This window comes from Ochlerotatus camptorhynchus, unplaced genomic scaffold, assembly GCF_037179485.1.
Source record: "Ochlerotatus camptorhynchus isolate MF236.1 unplaced genomic scaffold, CSIRO-AGI_Acam_v1.1 ptg000130l, whole genome shotgun sequence".
NCBI classification, from domain to species: Eukaryota; Metazoa; Arthropoda; class Insecta; order Diptera; family Culicidae; genus Ochlerotatus; species Ochlerotatus camptorhynchus.
This window is the reverse complement of record NW_027040620.1, coordinates 2290312-2316065: the sequence shown is the minus strand read 5'-3', so window position 1 is coordinate 2316065 and position 25754 is coordinate 2290312. Positions and strand designations below refer to the sequence as shown.

At 38.7% G+C, this 25754-nt stretch overlaps 1 protein-coding gene across 1 annotated transcript in view; it reads left to right on the top strand.

Moving 5' to 3' along the window:
• The window catches only part of dyl (dusky-like), a 110722-nt gene that overhangs the window by 81790 nt on the left and 3178 nt on the right, over positions 1-25754 (top strand). The window contains exon 3 of the mRNA XM_065220652.1: positions 25219-25725. Within this exon, the coding sequence (XP_065076724.1) occupies positions 25219-25725 (507 nt within the window). The remainder of the gene's footprint in view (positions 1-25218; positions 25726-25754) is intronic.

The following is a 25754-nucleotide window of genomic DNA, read 5'->3' as shown; positions in this document are numbered from 1 at the left end:
CAAACTTTCATAGCGAATCAAAACAAACATTGTGTAGTAGTAGAATATCGACTAGAATGGGGTCAGTTAATCGTTTGCTTGGGACCAATAGGCTAGTCAAGTAGTGAGCCAATTTAAAATCGATAGTTTCGTATTGATTGTTGGTAGTACTCTAAGCCGGCAAACCTAAAAAAATCACTTTATTATATTTGGTTTCGCTAGTTTTTTTTTCGCAAATTTTCTCAAACACACGTCTCTTACCTATAGATACTTACCTTTCAGTATGTTCAAACTTTCTCATAAACAATTAAATTGACTGCAAAGTCGCTTAACCGTAAATCAAAGCTAGTTTTTATGGACAGTACAATATCTGAATATACCTATACACTATATTTAATATGTCGAATCTCGGCAATTTATGCCACGATTTGCACAGCCAAGCTCCCGGCAATAATTTGCTACTGAGATCTCCACAAAAGTGACGTTTGGTTGCTGAGTCCCGGAAAAGGTTTCTCTGAATCTCAGCAGATAAACGGAATGTTTGCTGAGATCTCAGTAAAATGTGATGCCGAGGGCTCGGGTGTGCAAATCTCGGCGAAATATGACCGACGTAGGGAAAACAAAACTAAGTCTGTACTTTCTTCAAATTGTTAATTTGCACTTAATTCTAGGAGATTTTTCAAAGTTGACCATATTGTTTAAAATGTGCAATAACGAAAACTATCATGAACCGTCTAAGCTATACTGATGATTATGATCTAACCAAGGGGTCCAATCCAATTTTTGGAAACTGCAAACGTGATTTTCCACCAAGTCCCACCATGGATTCTCCAAAAAACAGCCAGCGCTCATCCTAATGTCTGTCCGAAGCTTGGTCCAAAGCAGTATATCATTGCGCGAGAGTCTCTGCGTTCAAACATTCAGACCATCGCACATACCAAAACCAGGGCAACCGCTACTGCGCTTAAAATTATCAACATCGCATGTATGTCAACTCCCCACCCCCACTCAATAAATCCCACATGCCAAATAGCTTCGTTGGTGATACGATAAAAAATGTACCTCCAAGAAATCTGATCACCCCAATCCTACATGACCTGCTTCAAAACCAAAATCGTTTTCAGGAGCTTGTTTAGGCTCTAGCCGTTCTGTGGAGAACAGTGGATTGGATTAATGTCCAGAAGGTCAGTGGTTAAACCAAAACATTGCAGCAACCAGAAATTACGATCCGACTGCAGCTGCTCATCGTGATACCATAGACGTAACTCTAAGACCAGAAGGTCCCGAAGAAACGTGCTCAGCTTTTTGGCTCAGCTCTGGTACTCTCTTCGGTCCTAAGCTAATCGATGCACCCCTCGAAACATAGGAAAATCCACGAACCCCTCATTTTATCTGTCAAACTTTCATAGCGAATCAAAACAAACATAGTGTAGTACTAGAATTGCGACTAGAATGGGGTACGTTAATGGATTTGCTTGGAACCAATACTCTAGTCAAGCAGTGAGCCAATTTAAAATCGTTAGTTTCCACCGGTTGCTAGCACCATCTATTATCCACATTCCCAAGCATTGTTTTGCAACCGGAGCATCCCTCGTTCATGCAATTTTTTCACTAGTTGCTTTTCCCTCGTTCTGTCAACGCGTCAGCTGTGTTGAATAAAAACAAAATAGATGAAAGTCGGTGATGTCGGTTTTACGGTGAAGACTTGAAGGTCCCGAAAAAACGTAATTATTTGTAATTTCAAAGCGTATTCTTTATTATTCTATGTAAATTTCATGTTTATTCAATTCATATTATTTATTATTCTATGTAAATTTAATGATTTTAGTTGTTTCATGTAAACTTTATTATTGAATTAGTGGAAATCGATTTTTATCATATTAGCGCTCTTTCGAAAAATGCTCGGAAAATACTTCGTTTCGATTTCTGCAATGAGGCTTCAGTTCTTTATGAAGGATATATATGAGTAAAATATTTTATGAATGACATCATGACACAAATTTTGACAGAAGAACCACAAAAATTGACCTTCAGATAGACCTTGAGCTACAGTCTTCCAACGCAAATAAAGAATATAAAAAATAAAATTATGTAAAAAATGACGAAAAATCAGAAATTTTCGATTTTGACAACGTTCCAAATCCAAATCAAAACAAAAGCAACAGACGAATCTCGCTAAATTAAAATACAGTATTTACAGTAAAACTTTCAAATTCCGATCCAAATTCCATTTTTTAAACTCAGTTTGAAATATTAGTTTAAAATGATGCCAGTTTTGTTTTTTGCTATGCAGCTCATTTTTATTAATCGAGCATGGATGTCGTCGTATTTATCTAACTATTCCATCGTTGGAAACATTATTATTCATCGAACAATTGGGTTGTTTAACTTCGAAAAATATACCGATTTTTTATCATTATCTGATAGAGCTTCCTTTTCTAAGCACAACGATATTTTTTATCAATCCAATAGACATTCATCTCGATTTTTAAATTAAGATTTAAATTTTTGATCGTTGAAACTAAATCTATTCGTTGATACACAGAAACAAAATCCATTGGCAAAAATACTATATTGATGGTTTAAATTAAATACTCCCACCAATAGATTTGTGCAGAAACGAAATTCATTTAATTTGACTAATTTTTCTATCAAAACTACTATACCGTTTGAGTCAGCATAGTAGTTTTGACAGAATGGTAGTAAATTTGATTATATTTATAGTCAACTATACTGAAATCATGGTAGATTTAACGGTATTAAGCGTAGTTATACTGAAAATAAGTGTTTTCTGCAAAATAGTATTCCTAACTATTATCTTTGTTTCAGTGTAGTTCGCTCCCATATGAAGTCCCACCAAGGGGCCCTAAGATGGTGATTTTTGCTAATGTAATCGTACTTTTTTTTTAAATAGTTCCAGTGTACCAAAATTGATGAAATTTAGGGTTTTGGTTCCACTTTTAATGCAGATATCGAATATGTGTTTACCTCAATACCCCTAAATAACCCAATTGATTAATTCCAAAGTAATTCCGAAAATTATTCAAGTAATCGTAGTAATTTCGGTAATCGAGATTAATAAAAGTATTTTCAACGCAATAAAGTAATTTTATTTAATTGAAAAGTAATCAGAGTAATAGTCGGTAATCTGAATGGCACTAACCGGTAATTAACGCAGGTAGAAACCCCTTGGTTTTAATGTCGATGAAGAGAATCGATCAATGCAGATAGGACCTATTGAAAAGTGACGCGAGATTTGATGCATTTCAGAATACACAACTTGGTATGGGAGCCGTCAAATGTGAAAATAACCGGCGCCGGTGGAGTAGTGGTAAGTGAAACTGCTTATCACCCCAATGGGTCTGGGTTCAGTCCCAGTCAATGTATGGAAATCAATGTCCGTCAGTGATTGGCGGCACTACATTTCGGAACAGAGACCGATGTTAAATAAAGGGAAAAAAGAAGGAGACGAAATGTGAAATACTGTAGAAGTGTGTAGACACGTTTTCCTAAACAATTTACCATTATGGTAAGAATACCACGAAATCATTAAAAAAAACCATGTCCGGATTTACTTAATATTGCGGATGTCTCTGACATGATATATACCGTGGAGTCCGGCTAATCTGAACGACACTTCATGCATATTAACGGAGATAATTTTTACAATTTGTACTTCTAGTAACCCTATTAGCATAAGAAATGCAGCTTCTGATAGCCTTATTGGCTGTTTTGTTTTGATTCTGCGTTCCTTTTTGCAATGTTCCATTTTGCTTTACTTTATTCCATATGCTGAATGACATTTGAGCAATCTTTTTTAGTTTGTACGGCGTGCAGATTAGCGGGGTTCAAATTAAAAAGTGTTCAGATTAAAAACGGTCAGATTACCGGGGGTTCACCGTATATGTGCTAAATAGATCCACTGTCACCGCTAATCTTCACGTGAAAACATACGTGTATTTTTCCTATCGCAGTTTTCACGTTATACCTACGTGATTTTCATGTAGCAAGGAACTATCCGATTTTGACTTTTACAACTGGAGTAACGCGTATAAGTTACGTTAATTTTCAGTATGACATATCTCAGTAGATCTTAAGTGACATCATGGTGTAATTTGCGTAGAAATCATATGAAGAATATAATATTTGTAGATGAATTGTAACTACTGGCCTCGGTTCTGATTAATTGGTTAAAATTTCATTTTAACCAATTACTGAAATAACAAAACCAACACCATCGATTAGTGCAAAAAAATGATAAATCTTCATTAAAAACAATGATTATTCGTTAATTACACATGTTGTATTGGCTCTAGAAACGTTAACACTACCGGTACATTTGCTGGTCTTGCAAAAAATCTATAGGTATGATGTTTGCTCTAATTGTACATCAACCCGCCCCATAGCATTTACCTTTGTTTGAGAAAATATTCTCTTCTGGCACATTTCCTTTCTGAATGGAAGACGAATTACATCTCGGGTTACAGTTACCGTTTGAATTTTTGTGTGTTCGCAGCTTACCACTATTTGCTTCGTTTGTGGAAACTACACACTTCAAAAAAGTTGTGTAAATTTCTGTAACTATGATGCACATAAATGGAGCGTCATACATCATTCAAGTTCACATTTTAGATCGTGTGAAGTTATGATACATTTCATGAAATAATCCAAATAGTGTATGCAACCATCGGTATTTGTAAGCAACATTTCTAACAAGTTGCTAGTTTACGTGAAAAGGGAGTTTACATGCATGAATTTTTGAATGCATATTACCAGTAAAATCCCGATTTTTTTTCTGTGTACGTCAGCACTTCCGGTGCTTTTATGTGGGATGACATATTTAGCACATTCCGGTGTGCTGCTTCGGAAAATGTAACAGTGTCATAAGCCAGTCAGCCACTACCGTTGTCCAGGTCAAGTGACTTCAGCAAACCAATGGTTTTGTATTTCTGTTAAAAATAAACTTTTTTATAATTTTTTCAGTCTTTGATTTTGTCTACAGTCAGCATACATTTCCTGTCAGGAAATAATTTAAATAATAGGGAGCACTTCCAACAACTTTTGAATCCATCTGGATATTATGGTCCGTAAGTAAAAAGTCAGCTCTGCTCAATAAAACATCTCAAATGATAGTAAATTATTATCAAATAAACCCACTTTTACCTGTTTTAACCGTTTAACATCTCCAGTAAATGACCAACTAAATCAGCAAACAGCTACTAACTGTACTGTACAGAGATTATGTATTGATACGTATAGAATACGTAGCGTGTACGTGAAAATCCATTTGTTAAAATGGTTCCAAGTAATACAAACATGTGAACCTAGAAGACCCTGAGCCTTTTAAAATTGATTTGAATGTAAACATGACCCTAAATAACGTTTTCAAAGTTGTTGAACAGGTAAAAAGTGAGATTACGCGACGCCACTGCTGACTACTAAAATCTGCATCCGTCAGGTAAACTCACAACGAAACTTCCTTTTTTGGATCTACGTGATTTTTCACGTAACATTGACGGAAGATTATTTTGTGTCCAGTTGACCTAAGGTTATTCTCATTCGTTACGATGAAGGCATTCTTGATGGTCGTCAGTTGTTCTTCAACGCTGGCCCGCCACTACTCGGAATTCAACCAATGATCTGTTCACTGCTAAATCCCCTAAACTGAATAGATCATATGAAACAAGGGTAGAAAAGCGCCAGTAAGTAGCCCTGAAGGCATGTGTTTGTCCCATGAATAGTTTCTGCAAAATCATTCAGATTACAAGTTGTTACTACATGCACTTTTACACTTTCACACACCATTCCGTGGCACCCACGAGAAAATTTGACAAACCACTTCTCATACAATGTATGCATTATAGTGCGAACGCTGCATACCTCATGGCAAAAGCAATTGGAAAACCTCGTGCATCATACCTGTTTTACATGATTGAGAAGCTAGAGGTGCACGATTAAGGCATCTTTCTCTCACTTAAAAATCACACAAAACCATCAGCAGAAGCAAACACAAACGGAATGAATTAAAATAAACTGCAACATAGAAAGAGAAACTTTCTACCGGGTGTGTGAGTGTGTGTGTGTTTGTTTGAACGCGTGCACTTGGGTGTTTAGAGAAATGCACCGTCTTCCACAGCCAACGACACCACACGTTGCAAAAGGTAAACAAACAATCACATCTCGCGCATTCGAGCCGCCGGAGCACTCGGGAAAAAGTTGCATTCCGGAAAAAAAAGGGGTTCGTCGCTTGCGCGATCATCGCCGTCGTCTGGTCCATCGAGTGACAATCTTCCGAGCTAACACTCTCAATTTTTTCTCTCTTTCTCCGTCATCTCGGCTATCGTCAGCGGTGACACTAGGAAGAATTCTTATTATTGCATGCATCAGATGACACTTTCTGATTACACCGCTGACACATGCTGCACATGGTTGCATTTCGACAGCGCCGCCGGCTCCTAGGTATCATCCGCCAACGGCAGCGGCCTGGTAGTAATTATTGGCCTAGAAAGTTGTTTGTTACACTTTTTCCACAACGGCAAGCTGGACCAGTTTCGCATGGGATCGCTCTTAGGTACCTGCACGGTTGCGTTCCCCGAGTTGAGTCGAAAGCTACTACATGGTAATGGCTGCCGGATTGGAAATAGGAAGGAAGGAAAGTGAAACGCGCGCCTCTTCCTCTATGATGCGTCATCATTATCGGTGCATAAAGCGGCATGTATCATGATCATGTGCACTTGCATGTAGCGACGAACCGGTGACGAACGCCGAGAGTTTCATTGATTGACTCGATATGTAGGTATTAGGCGGGTTGCTGTTGTATCGGTGGCATCGTCTTGTTGAGGGGTAATTTTCTGCTCAATTGATTTGCTATCTAGTGCGGTTTCGCTTTGACAGCCGTCGTGGATTGTTTGTTTTTTTTTGTCGTAGTAAATATAATTGTATTACTTTACTAATGGATTGCCCTAAATCGGTCACTGGGGAATGATTATGTTTCCCAGAAAGGAAATGCTACCATGATAAGTAAATAGATAGAGAGACAAAAATGGAATAGAAATGAACTGTCAATCAGTTTGCAATTTTGATATACTAGAAAATTAGAAGTCGTATATCCATCGCTCAGATACAATCTTCGATGTTACGTCCCAAATGGAAGTTTATGCCTGCTCACAACTTGGACTATACAGCTGCTACACTCAATCGGGAAATGTAAGATTCTATTACAGATTTGCATAAAAAGTACACGTAATTTGTAAACAGATTCTGTGATGTGGTCGTCGGAAGGTTTGGATACTCATAGACAGGGATGGAAAATCATTTACATTCATTTCGTGCATTCATTTACATTCATTTGCCTCTAACTTTTTTCATCAACAGAATTCCGAAAAATAGTGTTTGAAACTTTTGTATGCTTTGATATTAGCTACATTTTTTGTAAACAACTCAAATCATTATCTTTTATGCATGATGAATCAGAGCGATAAGAACCCACCATTGTTTTTCAGTGAATGTAAATTGCATTCATCGAAAAACAATGGCATGTTCTGCCAGCTGTTGCTCGTCATGTGTAAGAGATTCAGATTTTGATTATTAACAAAAGTTGAAGTTAATAACAAAAGCTACAAAAGCTTCATACATCATTTTACGGTATTCTGTTGAAGAAAAAAGTTAGAGGCAAATGAATGTAAATGAATGCACGAAATGAATGTAAATGATTTTCCATCCCTGCTCATAGAGGTTTTGTACGAAAATATTCATTCTAGAATAACTTGATCGTACCTCCGCCTATTGCACAGTGGTCCAAACGGTGGACAACGTGATCGCGTGGAATTACTCCAAAACCTTTCATTTAAGATATATAGTGTCTCCGGAAAAGTTTCTAGGCATACAAAGCCCTATCTTTTGTTTGGTGGGGGTTACAATACCAACAACTTTGCTAAAGACATTAACCTCTATATATTGGCACAATAAAGCTATTGAGCGTTATATTACGGACGATCACAAAAAATCTGTTTCATGACCATAACTTTTTCCATACAATGTATACGTGTTTGTCATGTTCTAATGAGTTGTATATCTTATTAAAATAAACATTTTTGTATAAGACAATCACCCGCAATTCTCTGTTTCTTCGCAGATATTATATATGTTTGATCCAAATTGGCACACTTTTTAATTTGAATAAATCATAGGGTGGCAAATGGTGGCAGATCAGACAACTTCTGTTTGAAAATACAACAAAAGCACTGCATAAACCCGCCGGAATTATCTACATCTGACAACATCATGAAATGTTATAGTAGTGCATTTTTAAGTCAATCAGCATCAAATATTGTTTTGATTTCATGCATTTTTAAAACATATGGTATAAATAAAAAATTCATTTTAAAAGTTTCATGGGAACTGGGGGTAAGCTCGGCCCCTTAAGCATTAATACCATAGAGGTAACTCTAAGACCAGAGGGTCCCCGAAGAAACATTCTCAACTTTTTTGCTCAGCTCTGGTACTATCTTCGGTCCCAAGCTAATCGATTCACCCCTCGAAACATAGGAAAATCCACGAACCCCTCATTTTATCTGTCAAACTTGCATAGCGAATCAAATCAAACATAGTGTAGTACTATAATTTCGACTAGAATGGGGTGCGCTTATAGATGTACTTGGGACCAATACGCTAGTCAAGTAGTGAGCCAATTTAAAATCGTTGGCTTCCACCGGTTGTTAATACTATTTCAAAATAATAAAGAGCTAATTTGGTTATCTTTCCCATGCAGAGTCCATGTCTCGACAGTTTTGAATGGTAGCAAGATTTTAATAGGTTATTTTGTTAATTACTGTTCATTACAAAACAGTGACATACTTATAACAGTGCGGGATAAAACCGTAGGTATGTGCATAGAATTTGATTCATATTTATTCAGCTTAATTGGTTAGTTAACTTTTTGCCAAGTCCACCAAAATCGCACTTCGTTTTTTTGATATTATCCTTTTATTGGAAATTTTATTAGCGGTACATTTGGAAATAGTTGGATGCCTCTTCAAAAACTTCGCTACCCACCCCTTTGACGGCATTACGGTAGGAAAAATACTTTGCTTGCCCAATCGCTTTGCATATTGACCCAGAGTCAATATGAGATGTTATAATAAGAGTCCCGCCAAGAGAAAATGTTGCGAACAAGCAGCATAGACTTCTCTGACGTTTATAAAATGCACAAGTATTAGTGCAGAATTTGGGGTAAATTATAAGTATTAGTGCAAGAAAACCTTTGAATTCACCCAAAGTTCTGCACTAATACTTGTGTTCGTGCAAGCGACGTCTACCGCCTTTACCCTAAGCATAAAATAATAATTCTACTTGTCCATAGATGTCACCACTTGTCCATGTATAATTGTCACTGTGTTATTATTTGTCAGTCGTATGTAAAAACAAACGAATAAATGTACATATAGTTCGTATGCCTCCGCCATGGCAGGATGGCTCAACAGTCGGTCTGTTTTTTATCTATTAAAAATATCACAACGTAGGGAAACGAAGTTCCGTGCGCGATCAACTTGTGCTATTCATAAACGTCAGAGAAGTCTATAGAGCTTTTTGACGTTTAATCGGCGCATTTTACTGCACCATTTAAATCGAACGAGTGCAAGCAAGAGGGAAACAGATTAGTGGGAAAACAAACCGTTCATTCATTCAAGTGTGCTGGATAGAGAAAGACTATCAAACGTCAAAAAGGTCTATTGTTTGTGATTTATTTTTCGTCAGAGTAAACGGCAACCAGATTTTTTGCGTTAGCATCGAATGACTTTCATTCAGAAGTGAAAAATTTCATGTCGATAACGGAGCCTTCTTGGAGACAAAAATAATTATAGAACCTGAAAAATGTTCAAACAAGTGCTTGGTATAACTTATACATACCTCAATGTACTAAATACAACGAAGTAATGTTTCTCGTCTAAAATTGCTTAAATATTGTCAGTAATGAATAGAATACTTGTATTTCACTGGCTGTGGGAACAATAATGTTTATTTACTTTGCTTGTTTGCTACCCCCGCTTGACAATTCGATTGGTACTTCTGGATTCACTCTTGGCGGGACTCTTATTATAACATTGACTCTGTATTGACCGACACTGATTCTAAGGATTTCTTCGCTCACGGGAAGTCCAGCCACCAATTCTATTCTTATCATTTACCATCAACCACATTTACCACCCACTTTAGATCCGTTTGCGTTGCGTTGACGTAAATTTGACAGTTAGACGTACCGTGTGTACGCGTTTGTTGATATTCACCAGTACTTGATTATCAATTTGAAAAGGGCCTAAAATTTGAAAAGGTCCTTTTCTCGTGTTGCGCAAGAAATAATCACATTCATTTTGAACAAAATTATTATTTTGAATATTGTCTACCCCAGAGCCTAAAACCTCGATATTATCATCAATTCAGCAAGAGGCAATAATTTTCCATCGATCTGTGTTTAAAAACCAACACGACACGTCCTTTAGCGCTATATTTATGTAAAATGAAAAGAATCATTTTGCATTTGATCCTCAAAATCATCCCCACCAAGATGAAGACGAATATTAATATTGACAACAAAACGCGCGATAATGAACATCTAACTACGAATGAAGAAAAACAAATGTTGACTTTGATACTCAGAGGTTGCCTCGATCAAAAGAAAGTCGTTATGTCCAGAGACGTTGATAGAGACGCGCAATGAAAATTTCTGTCGAAACAGCAGCACGGTTTTTGAGGGATCTTTTGGCAATGTCACTGGCAACCATGTTTCTTCGAGTGGCTTCAAATGACTTCCATACAGTGCCGCAATACTGTTGAGAAAATTTGAACGTTTCGACCGGAACTGAATAAAAATAAAGTGCGCGGCAACATTTTGCAAAAATAAAGCGAAGACGAGAGATGACAGTCGCTCCATAACAGTATAACTTTTGTCATATTTTACTGTTTTGCTTGCAGCGCAATCGTTTTTATTTCCACAAAACTAAATAAAACGCTACGATTCGATTTTTTTATCACTATTAAATGTTGTATTTAATTGAATCAACAATTAATAAATAAATCAAGCGTAACTATTCAAATCGACGTATCTGATTTTGTAAACAATCACTTCAATCGACGATTTGTGGCAACTGCTAGCTCACTCACAGAAACTAACAACATCAGCTAGTAGGGAAAAGATGGTGTTTGTTTGCGTGGGTGAGATAGCAGTTAAGCAGATACGTCGATTTGAATAGTTACGCTTGAAATAACAGATATCAAATATTTCGTGAAAATTATTAAACACCTTTATCATCATTGAGAACAATACTCCTTTCTGGTGAATTGAGCAACAGTATTGTTTATTTACTTTGCTCGTTTGGTTCAGCGTTTGACGTTTGGTTCTTCTTGCTTCAGTCTATGGGTGTCTCTATTTAACTTCTCTTGGTATATCTGTTAAGCTGGGTTTAGACAGGGCAAGTCAATTGATCAAGTTAGTTGAATTCAACTGACTTGAACGCGAATTTAACGTGTAAACCATGTCATTCAACTGACTTGATCAACTTACTTGAATTGAAAAAAGTTGAACCAGGCTCCACTTTTCAAGCCAATTGAATTCAACTGAGTTGATCATTTGACTTGCTTAGTCTAAACCCAGCATTAAGGTTGTCTGCATTTTCAGCTATGTTGAGTGTATAGAAGAAATTATTTTTATCAGCTCTGCCAGCCACAGCCATTTCCTCAACCCAAATAGCAATTAAATTTGTTCCTTACTCTATTCCCGTAAAAACAGAAAGTTGGCTTTTCAACTGGGCTCGAGTGGGTCTCTTGCAAGCAGAGGTGGCAACAGTACATTTTTTGAAAAACCATCGTCCAAAGCGAAACAAAACAGCCAGCACACGGGCGGCCGTTTATAACTACATTCCAAGCGAACAGTGGAGATAGAGAATAAATAAAATCTCGCAGCCTGATTTTTCCAAACAGTTTATTGTAATGAAATTTTAGCTGCAGGCTTGCGTGTGACAGTAAATTACCAACTCCCTTATTTACGCATAATTTTAACATCAATGCTTATGAGTGGTCAGTCTTCATTCTTATCTTTTAATGCCATGCAATAAACATCAAATACATGCAGTAATTTGCCAGAAAACAGCAAAATTCTACACGACATAAATTTATGTCGCGCGTGCCGCCGGTCTTGTCTGCTTCTTTGTACGAAAATGTTCTGTCACTGGCAGAAAACAGTTTAGAAATGTCATGACATTTTTGCCGCTTGCCAGTTTGTTTTTGTGTGTCGTCACAATGGTTATCGCAAAAAGTATCAAATGTTAAGGAAAAAATGTTAAACTCCAGGACTCGTGCCACCACTGCTTGCAAGCAATCGAAAAGAGTACTTCTCGGAATACCAAAAAGGGCTGCAGCAGTTTCTAATGGATGATCGCTTTTAAAGTTGCCGCCACTTTGTCCTTGCTATATTTGCGGTCCTTTAAATTGGACATCCGCTCAACATATCCGATGTTGAGAAAAGTGTGAAATTGTGACAAGCAAATGAATATTTTCATTCCGTTTCCCTTTATGATCACAGACTCTCATTAGAATCCTAGTGCAATTTCAGATCGCAGTCAAATTCATTCACATTTTGCACAGCTTTTGGGAGCCTCAATACAAATCTAAATTTGTGTGTCCTCTTTCACAGTCCCTTTCATCTACGGGGCTGTTCATAAACTACGTAAACAGTTATCCACGGCCATACAAATTTAAAAAAAAAATGTGGATGGACAATTGTCTACGCAGGGGGAGGGGGGGGGGGGGCTCAAGAATCCCAAAAAATCTGTCTATGTAATTTTCTACAATATTCTACTTTATCGACTTCTACTTTACCGACTCAAAAATTAAATCGACAAATATATAAACAAAGCTGAGGGCAGAGCATACACATGCCTTTTAATTAATGGGTCTGATTTGGGAATTGATCCTGGGCTGTTGGGATGGTGCTGCTGAAGTTGCCTTCGTTGGATCTCGCTGGCCCATGGTTGCTGGTTGATAAGTATGTAGTCACAACTCATGTTTTCAATATTTACCTTGCAGAACAAGCATTTCACATCGCATTGAAATGCAAAACACTTCAAACCCATCTGTTTTGAACAGTAGTATGATTCAATGTGCAATACACTTGAATTAATCAAGTTAAGCTGTTTTTGATATCATCCACATCCAGAGGGCCAGTCACTTTTGAATGCATGGGAATGGTAGGAAACCATTTGGAAATGCATGAAATTTTTCAGTTTTTATTCATTATCGTCTTTATGGGCAATTTTAGATGCACAAAAATTGCACGAGTACATTACTATGGTGATAAGGTAAACACTAGTTTATTTGTTTCCTTCTGTGAAAGCATGTTTAGTCACAAATCGTGGATTTTCTGATATTCGCCATACTGCAAAAATGATTTTCCTACCACTGAAGGGGCGACATCTCTCGGATCTTCAGTATAGCTACTACTCAAATTATATAATTAATTGATAGATTCAACATTTCATAGTTTGAAACACAAGAAATCAACGTGTAGAACACATTGAACCATGGTGAAATACAATTAAAATAAATGTGATTGTGCATATGAAATATCAAGTGTTTAAACACATCGATCAGACGTGTGGAGTTTTTTGAGTGTGGAGAGGGATGGTGGTCGCTATATTCATAGTCTGGCGGATAGAATTTCGATCTTTCGAAAACCGGAACCAATTAACCACTTCATTCGAGCAGATAAAATGACGTTTACTACCACTCGAACTTTGAAATGAAATATTATTTTGAGATTTTTTCTTCTAGAACCTCGAAAAAAGTGCATTTCACAAAAAAATTTAAATTAGTTGGTCCAGTTTTGTGAAATCGCTGGTAGAAAGTCACACCAAAACCTATCACTTTTTATAATTTTTATTGATAATTCTTTCCTCGACAATCGAACGCAAATGACCGGCATCATCGGATACGGGAATCTTTCCCCAAACCAAATATAGTTTGCGTATGCGAGCCTTGAATCACTAGAAAACGGTTTCTGAAGTTTTGTTTGAAATAGTTGATGTGCTCTTTTCTGTTGTTGGTCGTGATTTGCTCGATTGGTTCCGCTATTTGACAGCTCAATTGGATCACGAGATTCTATCCGCCAGACTATGAATATGTATAGCGACTATAAAGGTGAGGGAGTAACCATTGGCAAAAAGAGATGGTCGCCAATTTGCTCATCTTCCGACGATGTGTTTGAAACAGTTCTATCGATTGTACCGCATTCAAGTTGTTATCTGAAGGGAGGCATCTAGTTGTCGGTTTGGAAATTGCAGCTATTGTTACTTCTTACGACTAGATGCCACCCTTCAGATAACAACTTGAGTGCGGTACAATCGATAGAACTGTTTCAAACACATCGTCGGTAGGATGAGAAAATCAGCGATCATCTCTTTTTGCCAGTGGTGCCGGGGGGATACCCCTCACTCACACACAAGGTCCGGGCGGGCCAACAGGCTTGTTGGTGTTAGTAAAATGTGCAAATGTTCAGTGGTTTCGTATTTCATTGAAATGTTTATCTTTTAACATGAATCAGCTGTTGGGCAGTGTCGTAAATCTCACTGTTCGCAGTATAGAATGTTGTGGTAAAGTGACGTCAGCAATGTTTACAATCTTTTTGCTTCTAACACCAGCAAGCTGCCTGTTGGCCCAGACCTTATATAAACATCATTGGATACCCCTAACCAACTCTAATAGCGAATTCGTTTATTATCGGGGTTGGAACCAGTTCCAACCCAGTGCGAAACCGAATTTTTTGTCAGTGCGAACCTCAACCTGAGCTAGGTTTTAAAAACAAACGAGCAAACTGACGTTTGTCAGAAAACAAGCAGACCCAATCTTGATACCCGATCCAGGTTGGAACTGAATAATAAACGAATTCGCTATAAGTAACTAAATACGGTAGTAGGTCGAATGGTACAAAAAGGGAAAACAATATAGTAACAGAAAATAATATATTTTTTTACAAACAAGCACAATTCTTTCGAATGATAATGTTTTTATGGTTTATGACACTGGGTACTAGACTGATGCAAAATTTGAAATTTTCGCTCCACAGTGTGCAAACGGCTTCAAATCGGGTCCCGATGAGCCTCCGAAAGTTTAAACTCATTTGATAAGAAACTGACTTGGCACAAAACCATTTGAAGTTTATATGGAAAATACTATGGGAAAACAAAACTTTTTATTCGTTTTCTTCTAGCTTTTTTCCATATTGTACTGTTAACAAATCCTATTGCTATTCTTATGGACAATTTTCTCAGCTACTATTTTGATGAAGAACTTGTTTTCAGCCAAACGTCAAATTAAATAGTTATTAATTGTTTAAGAGATTGATAATCTTTCGGCAAGATTAAACAACTGTATTTTGGGCAACACTGTATTCTGCAGTGTGACATAGTAGCCATGATTTTTGTCCTAGTATTCTACGCGCCATAAACACCAATGTTGCCTGCTGACACATACTGCTGAACAGTTGATTGGGCATAATCATAAAACATCAGTGACTTGAATCATTAATAATTTTTGTTCCTTACATTTGATCGAAAAGTGGTCTTGAACAAAGTTGTAGCTGATGAAATTTTCAACAAGTTCAGCTATCATTTTCTAAAGTAGAGTGAACTGGTGAATTTTGAGATAGATATGAACCGGAATTATGGTTTCTCCATAGTAATCAAATGGTTTGTGTCAAGTCAGTTTCTAACTAAATGAGTTCAAATTTTGGGAGACTAATCAGAGCCCAATTTGGAACCGTTTGAGCACTATGTAGCGAAAATTTCAAATTTTGCATCAGTCATTATCATTATTTTTTCTTCTCTTCATCTCTGCTCGTTCTTTCTAATAAACTGTGGTGGAATCCTTCGGAACAGTATTAGAATAACTTTATTATGTTTTTTTTTTCAAGCTGATAATGATCTAAACGGTTTATAAGTTTATTGCAGATTGTATAGCAGGCAGGCAAGACCAGCGACGCACGCGACATAAATTTATGTCATGTAAAATGTTGCTGATTTCTGACTAATTACTGCATTTATTTGATGTTCATTGCATTGAATTATAAGATATGAATGAATACTAACCACTCTTTAGCATAGATGATAAAATTATGCGCTAATAAGCGAGTTGATAATTTACTGTTACAAGCAAATTTGCAGCTAAAATTTAACTACTATACACTGTTTGAAAAATAATGGGCTGTGACATTTTTCCTATTCTCAATCTCCGCCGTTCGCTTGAAATGCAAACGACCACTCGTGTGCTGACTTTTTTTTCGCTATGGACGATGGTCTTGTAAAAATGTACCTTTGCTGCTCATGACCATTACTGGTGCTAAACCACCTCTCAGACCCTCCTAAAAATCACATATGTACGTTATGGACGTTCTTCACTGAAAATTTCATGTCATTTGGTATAAAAGTTATAAAATTACAGCTGTTTATGTGTGTACCTTTTTCCACGAATACACCCTTTAGCAAATTATTTTTAGAAAGAGGGGATTTTATTCTTTCGGCATATTTTCATCAATTTCTCGAATGTTGATACATTATTTTTGGAACGTTGCATCTTAGGATCATTCTTTAAGAACACGTAGGGGAAATGAATCTAATGTTGGCCTATGGATCTAAGATTGGGCCTATCGCTAAAAATCTGCTATTTATAAATTTATCTAGATAAACGCGTCATTGGGACGGTACTAATGGATATTTTGGTTGCTATTTAACTTAGTCGATTGTTGAATTTATGTATGGGCCCAAATTAGGGGCATTTAGGCCGACATTACATCCATTACCCTTATGTGCTGGTTTCAAAACTATTGAATTTTTTTTATGTAATATTGAAGGGTGGTCATTTTTCCCCGGTTGGCGATCTTTCCTCGTCTTACGATAATGTATTTACGATAATAGTTATTTTATTTATTACTAGCTGAGTGTTCTCGGCCTTGCTCGGGATTCAATATTAGCTTGAATTTATGCGCCAATTAAAAAAATCTTGTAAATTAAGGTGCTCTGAGACTGACATACACAAGCGTCAATTTTGACATAAAATTGATTCATAGAGATGCGAATTCAGCACAATCAAACGTACTTTTCGTCGAGTAACGAACTTTTCAGTCTCGGAGCACTCAATTTTACATGATGTGTTTGTTTACGTCTCATCCTTTATGTCAAAGATGGATTCTGTCAGGTATAAAATTAGGTATTTCTAAGTGTGTATACCTAGATAGATAGATAATGAACCGATCAACCATGGATGGGAAGTATACACAGCTTAAGGCCGGCGCACAATAGATACGTTTTCAGGTTTTTTGACAGTTAGCCCATGCATTATCTGTCAAAAAAACCTGAAAATGTATGCATTGTGCGCCGGCCTTTATGTTCGCTATGCAACGTTGCATACCTTCGGGTGTTATCCATATAAACAATAATCCAGAACCAAGAGTCCAAATACGATCCAATTATTGAACATTAATGTTAATCATGTAAATTTTATATGGTTGATCGATGTTTTGTAATAGGTTGTTAGATAAACGAATAACCTACACAGCAAAAAATAATTTTGATATCACGTCAAAGTGGATGCACTACAATCATGTCGAAAATATGGTGTAATATTACTTGCTAAAAAGGACAAAATTATCATTAATACAATGCATGAACTGGCATTACGCTGCTTTTACTGCATTTGTTTATTTATGTGGTCATAAAAATTACATAAAATTTTCGACATGATTGTAGTGCATCCACTTTGATGTGATATCAAAATTATTTTTTTGCTGTTTACATTTCAATGTAAAGACTACATAAATTTAATAAATTTTAAGCTAGTAATAATTTATGACACAACTTAGGAATATTAGCTGAAAAATTAAGAAATCGTCTGAAATCATATAGGTAATCAATGTTAAAAATATTAAAAACATGTTTTATCACTGATCATTGATTGATTAGCACAACACCATTATCGGTTAAATCATAGTCATGGATAAATGCTTCAGAGTAAATAATGTGGAGTGTGCAAAAATTGTCAAATTACCCTAGTTTTAATTGGCCAAAAAGTCTCTACATGTTTACCAGCCAGTGCAAACCTAGTAACATAGTACTGAACCATGATTGATTTTTTTTTTATTTCTTCAACAAGTGATTTCCATCGACTTGTCACAGTTAATTTAAGATAATTTTACCGAAATCTGTGAAATTTTACCGAAATCTCAACAGCTGAACGTTCGGCAAACAGTTCGGTGATTTTTCACAGATGTTCTGCGATTTTTCACAGATGTTCTGCGATTTTTCACAGATATTTATATAGTGAGCCAGTTAAGGCTTATACATCAGCTTTCATGTTGTACACATAAGGGGCTGTTCATAATCTACGTAGACTCTTTAGGGGGGGGGGGGGGTGTTGATAAATGTCTACGGTCCTTACAAATTTTCAAAAGATTGTATGGACGATTGTCTACGTGGGGGAGGGTGGGGTGTCTAAACCCTCTAAAAATTGATCTAAGTAGTTTATGAACAGCCATTATTAGATTTGTGCGATATTGCATTCAAATTTAGACGAATTATCGTGTCAAATTAAACCGGCTCTAATGCACTTTATCACAGAAATTTACATGAACTCTTCAAACGGTGTACAGCATGCTACTCTACACACTTAGAAAAACTGTTGCAAATTTAGGTGCTCTGAGACTGACATATACGAGCGTCAATTTTGACATAAAATTGAGTCATAATATACGCGAAATTCAGCTCAATCAAACGTACTTTCAGTCTCGGAGCACTTAATTTTACATGATATGTTTGTTTACGTCTCATCCTTTATGTCAAAGATGGATTCATTCAAGTGAAAGATTGGGTATTTCTAAGTGTATAGCTGTTGAACTCTGTCTTGATCTTGATAGCATGTTGACCAATCAAAATTCCATGACCTTAACGGTCATGTACGTATTAAACAACGAGCTTGAAAACAAACAATTTATCCGTGCCAAGAAGCCATTGTGTCATTGTTGTGCAATAATTGAAGCTCCAAATTCCAAGTAACATTCCAAACAAAAGCCATTAGACTCTTAACCATCAACGCACATCAATACTAACTGTGCGTTTCCACTGCCCAGCCAGATGACCATCAGTTATTACACAATTTCAGCCTAAATTCTATCATCCTACGCGTTAACCTTTAGCCCCCTGGCCCGGGTCAACCCATCAAAAGAAGAACCATTCCGGGCGTTCTCATCCAACAACGCCCGACTAGCTTTCCCACTAACCCATATTTCGAACGCACTTCCACCGAAAAATAACAACCTCAAAAAAGACTTCAGTTACCGTTCAAGCGACGAACCCGGCCGCCGCTTACATAAAACTCCCACATCATCCAAGTGCGCTCTATCGCAGTTCCATCGTTTCGAATTGTGCAATTTCGACCGGAGCTCTACTACCTGCTGGCTTATATCAAACGCATAAACCGATTGCCACTCAGTAAACGAAATTATCGTTCGGCACACATACGCATCTTTACGGGTACGTAGCACATTTCGCGCAAAGCGACGTCATTTTCTTTCCCAGCGTTAGTGCCAGAAAGAGCATTTGTTGCTTTATTTTACGATATGTGTTATGGTTTAATTGACTGAAAAATTCTCCACGTGCGTACCTGCTTGCCTGGCACCGAGTCAGTTTTTGGCATTTAAGATTTAACAACTCGCTCGCACACATTACCGGTTCCGTTTGACGGCAATTAAAGCAGCTATCCAGAGAGAAAAGTGCCTCACTTAGCTACTTGCCCAAATTACGCCACGCTCGTCTTGCGTTTTGAAATGGATTGTATAAATGGCATTAATCCAATTACTACTATCGGCTAATGGAATTGGGTACGAATCGTTTTTGGGAAGAAATTTATGATTATTGCGTTGAATGACAGCTTGTGTAATACTGAAAACTATGGACCCGGTATAAATATCGGCGAAGAGGAGAAAAATTAAACAGAAAAGGCTAATGTCCTATCCAGCGCTGTAAGCGGTCACGTATGTTGAGTTTGTAAATTCGGGTGTATTCGAGATTCAGTTTGAAAAACATTGTTAACTACTATCAGGGACGTCCCTTCATTTGAATAGCTTTTTACTAAGTCGGTCGTAGATTGTTGTAATTTAAGGGGCACGATGGCTATATAACCCAAGCCTCTTTACTTTACTTAGTTGATTGGGTCACGTCATTTGCTTTCTAGGCTTTAAAAGATCGCATCACTTTCCAATGTGAATACAGATCTAATCCACCCATCCCACTAACAAAAACGTCCTTCCTATTGGCGAATCAAAGCAAAGCCAAAACTGGTCATGCGACACCTAGTTTAAAGATCCGAAATTACAAAAATGATGATGTACTAAAAAAAATGTCATGCAATTTGACAGATATCAAAACGTCATTACCATTTTCACCGACTCACCGTCTATGAGTCAATCGTCACATTGATTCTTCAATTTGTGTCACGACGAGCCCTGCATTTACGGTGAATCAAAAGACAGTGGGAACCGTCACCGGTGGAACTTAGAATTTTCGCCGTTCGCCTTCAACGGTGCTTGAAGGGAAACGCCCTGGAGTCAGTGAGAAGCCGATTGCTCTTGCCAGCAAGCGTACCGCACGTCGTCCAGACCCTGCGTACTCTTTTCGGAAGACCGGATCTCCTCATTAGGTCGTTGTTGGGCAAAATCGTTCAAATCCCTCAACCGAAAAACGACCGGCTAGAAACAATCATGCACTTTGGTCTTGCAGTGTAAAACCTGGTCGACCATCTCAAAGCAGCACAGCAGTTCAACCACCTTGCGAATCCGGTACTTATGCAAGAACTGGTAGAGAAACTGCCAGGTTTGCTGCGACTCGATTGGGCAATCTACAAAAACCAGCATCAGCCCGCAACACTCGACAGCTTTGGTGAGCTCATGTCAAGATGGGTGACAGCAGCAAGCGAAGTTTCCTTCACCCTCCCAGGATTAGGTTCCACTCAAAGGTCTATCATGTTCACGGAAACCCGGAGCAACAAACAGAAGGGTGGAAACAAAGGTGTTGTTCAAGCTCACTCCGCAGATGAAACTCCAACTCCCACGTCTACCAGTACGCCTACTAGCACTAAACCAGGAAGGCAATGCGTATCGTGTGGACGAGCGGGCTATCGAGTGGCTGAATGTCATCAGTTCAATGGTGCCAGCGTGGATGATCGTTGGAAGCTAGTTCAACAAAAAGGACTCTGCAGAACATGCCTCAACAGTCACGGCAAGTGGCCGTGTCGATCCTGGAGCGGTTGCAGGGTCAGCGGTTGTCGTCAGAAGCACCATTACTCTACTGCACTCCACCACTCCTTCCGAGCGGATGAATGTTTCTTCTAGCCACGTAACATCCGGTGATTTGCGGTGGCCCCTTTTCCGCATTCTTCCTGTCATTCTACATGGCAAAGATACCTCCCTTACAATTTACGCCTTCATCGACGAAGGGTCGTCTTACACTCTCTTGGACGAATCTGTTGCGAGACGGCTTGGTGTCAGCGGGAAATCAGAAACACTCACTCTGAAGTGGACCGGAAACGTGACACGGGTCGAGCCAAAGTCACAATGTGTAAAACTCGACACACACTTCACAATGCTCGTACGGTTAGCCATCTTGTTCTGCCTACGCAAAGCTTGAAGTATCTGGACCTTTCAAAACGTTTTCCTCATTTACGTGGTCTCCCACTCGACGACTACGTGTCGATCGAGCCCAAATTACTCATTGGTCTTGACAACCTGAGATTATGCGTCCCTCTAAAGCTACGAGAAGGATGGCCCATCCCATCCTGTCGGTGCAAAATGTCGGCTGGGGTGGAGCATCTATGGCTACGTTCCAAACCAATCGACCCAATCAACGATTGTCGGCTTCCACATCGGAACTGTATCCGATCGTGATCGCGAGTTAAACGAACAGCTTCGTGACTGTTTCACCCTCGAGGATGCTGGAGTAGCTGAGCCACGTCAAGTTCCTGAGTCGGCTGACAAGAAGCGTGCAAACCAACTGCTTAAGGAGACAACCCGGCCTGTTATGGAACACTGACAACCCTAACTTTCCCGACAGTTATCCCATGGCTGTCCGACGTCTTGAGTCACTAGAGCGTCAGCTTCAACGAGAACCAGAGCTGCAAGAGCGTGTACGTGAGCAGATCCTGGAATATGAAAGGAAAGGTTATGCACACCGGGCGAATTGACTTCTGTTGAGGCAAGCCGAGTGTGGTATCTTCCTCTAGGTGTTGTCACCAACCCCAGAAAGCCTGGGAAAGTTCGGTTGATCTGGGATGCGGCAGCCAAGGTGGGTGAAGTCTCTTTCAACTCCCGACTTCTGAAGGGACCCGATCTACTGACTCCGCTTCCGATGGTCTTATACCAGTGCCGTCAATATCCAGTGGCGGTCAGTGGCGATGTCATGGAAATGTTCCACCAACTCAAAATACGTTCACCTGACTACCAATCGCAACGCTTCGTATTCCGTCCTCGTACAACAGACCTACCACAAGTCTACGTCATGGATGTCGCCACATTTGGATCGTGCTGCTATGTTTCGAACCCTCACCAAGGTTTACGGGCGGGGGTATGTCACGACGCTGCAAACGCTACGGCCCTGCATTTACAGTGAATCAAATGACAGTGGGAAACGTCACCGGTGCAACTTACACGCTAAGATCAGTTTACCCAGACGGTACAAAGAGATTACCGAGCTTGGCCGTAAATTGCACAAACTCACATATGGGTATTTTTTTTTTAACCCAAATATGGGTTCTTATGCACCATAAACGATTTATTTTTATGCAAATTTGACTTAAATTTACCCATATTTGGGTTAAAAATTTTACCCATACCTGAGTTTGTGCAGTTTACGCCTGATTTGGGTAAAGTAAACCTACATTTGGGTTATCTGATCTTAGCGTGTAGAATAACGTCAAACGAAAAGAGGAAGAACAAACACGAAGAACAAAAGTTTACATAGTTGTTCATCTATTACTATCCTTATTCTATTATTCTACTTATCTAATATTCACATTATTTGCCGTGTAGTGCTTAAATCTAATCATAAATTATAAACACTGTAAGTACGGATGAAATAAACGGAAATTGAACTTAACGCTAGTATTAAATTAAAATTATAGTACGGTCTAAATTGAAGAAGTAGAGTGGGAATTCGAGCCATACCACTTCCAGAGCAAGTACACCAAATTTGTAAGTCTTAAAATTAATAAGTTACGCATCTTTCCTGAAATAAACTCTAAATTGCAGCTTTAAGCTATCACACACACAACCCACAAAGTGTAGCTAAAAAGAGTTGGTAAACTCATCCCAACAATTTGAGAAAATGAGATTTTAATTGAAGAATCAAAGTGACGATTGTTTCACAGATGGCGAGTGGGTGAAAATGGTAATGACGTTTTGATATCTGTCAAATCAAATGACATTTTTTTTAATACATCGTCATTTTTGTAATTGCAGATCATAAAACTAGGTTTCGCATGACCATTTTTAGTTTTGCTTTGATTTTCCAATTGACCACACGAGCTATTGAATTTTCCAATCACAGAAAAGTTTATATTCTGCTCGCACAGAATATTACGTCGTTGGTTTTAACTCTGACCCAATTTGATACGGGATCGATTAGTCATGAGTGGTGGAGTGCTCAAAGTGAGTAGATCAAATTTCGATCTATAGTAGAAGTGATCTTCCAAGTTTAAAAATTGCAAAAATGGTTCATTGACTTCTCGACGCAAGATCTCACTAATCCAACCTTGCTAGAGTAGCCGTGTAAAATCGATTTGTTTATTATTTTCAACCACGAAATCAGCTTTCAAAGTATTCGACTTGACAGCGATTATTTTCAACCAGTAAAACGCATGTATTAGTGAAACTACTCACTAATACTAACGGTGGCAGAGAAGTCTATTGTTCGAAAAAGGAATTTATTTCTAACTAAATTCTAAAATTCTTTTTATGAGTTGTGTAGCATATTTTGAGCTTTAGACGCATTAGCCGAATTAAAGCTCAGCTCATCAACAACGTTAGCGGTTTGTACCGGATCCGTTGGTATCGGATCATTTGCCATGGAGTTTGTCGTATCCGGCTACGACGTTGAGAAGTGTACCACCGACGAACCGACGTGACAGCTCATACAAGCTACTTTCAAATTCGTGCCCAAGACGCCATATTTAAAATACGTTAAACACTACTGACATCTTCTCATCCGATCGCATCATACCATGAGCAAGGACACGAACCCACGTATAATTTATATTGCCTTGGTTTGCGTCTCACCTCGTTTGACAGATCTGATCGCCCGTTTGAAAGTTCGAATCGCTCGTTTGACAATTCGAATTGTGGACAAGCAAAATGCTCCTGTGGCATGTCGGTTCGTCGGTAAATGTACTGCGCTAGCGGACGTGGCACTATTTTGAGTCAGCCCCCGCGCATACAACGAAATTCGAGCAGCTGTACGTTAGACGTCCACCGCTCGGGTTCTGAAGCCAGTACACGAACCAGATATCAACCCCGTGGAGTCAAGCAGTACCAATCGAGCAGTGCACTCCATCCTTTCCGGGGACACATTTACCGCAAAGTTGATCGCCGAAACACGGGGGATATTAGTCGATTCGTCGGCGTGTTAATCGATACTACTTCTCCGTTAGTAAGACCACGTGTGGAGCCGAGATCGACAATAGCTAAAGCTTCTGTATTTTGCTTCAATTTGAACACCCTCGTTCGAAGAAAAAACGAAGGATTCGTAGATATTAGATTTCGGAATTAGTCATGACGTAACACTCGAATTAGTTTTCTTAGGGTATTTTGAATAAATTGAACCCACTTCAACTATTAGCACCCTCAAATAGACTTGTTAAATGTTATGACAAAATTTAAACTTATTAAAAGTGAAATAATTACGTCCAATTAACCACTTCATTCGAGCAGTTAAAATGACGTTTACTACCACTCGAACTTTGAAATAAAACATTATTTTAAGATTTTTTTTCTTCTAGGACCACGAGAAAAGTAGCCAACATTTGTGCGTTTCATATAAAAATAGAAATTAGTTTTGTGAAATCGCTGGTAGCTATTTCAATTAACACAAAGTTTATTAAGTGTAACATATCTAAAACGCCTTCCCTCTCTATCTCTCTTCCGCCTTTTTCCAGAATGTCGACTGTGATGCTCCCCTCGTAGATTCGGCCGCACTGCCCCTGGAGCACAGAGCCGTCTATGGGCCGCCAGCACCATCACCAGTATACGGAACGCCTGGTTTGTTGAGTGGCGGCGGCGGTGGTAGCGGCAGCAGTATCAGCAGCAGCAATGGTGGTGGAGACGACCCATGGCCCCTGTCGGCCACGAACGATAGCCCCCAGATCAAGCATCTGCAGGTGCAGTGCGAGAAGACGCACATGCGCGTCAACATCGAATTCGATCGACCCTTCTACGGAATGATCTTCTCGAAGGGATTCTACAGCGATCCCCACTGTGTGCATCTGAAACCGGGTACCGGCCATCTGAGTGCGACCTTCGAGATCTTCCTGAACAGCTGCGGTATGAGCAGCTCGGCGAACCACAACGCGGCCAACTTTGGAGCCCCGACTCCGTCCGGAAGCTACGTCGAAAACACCATCATCATCCAGTACGACCCCTATGTGCAGGAAGTCTGGGATCAGGTAAGTGTCCCGAATGCATTTGCTGTAAC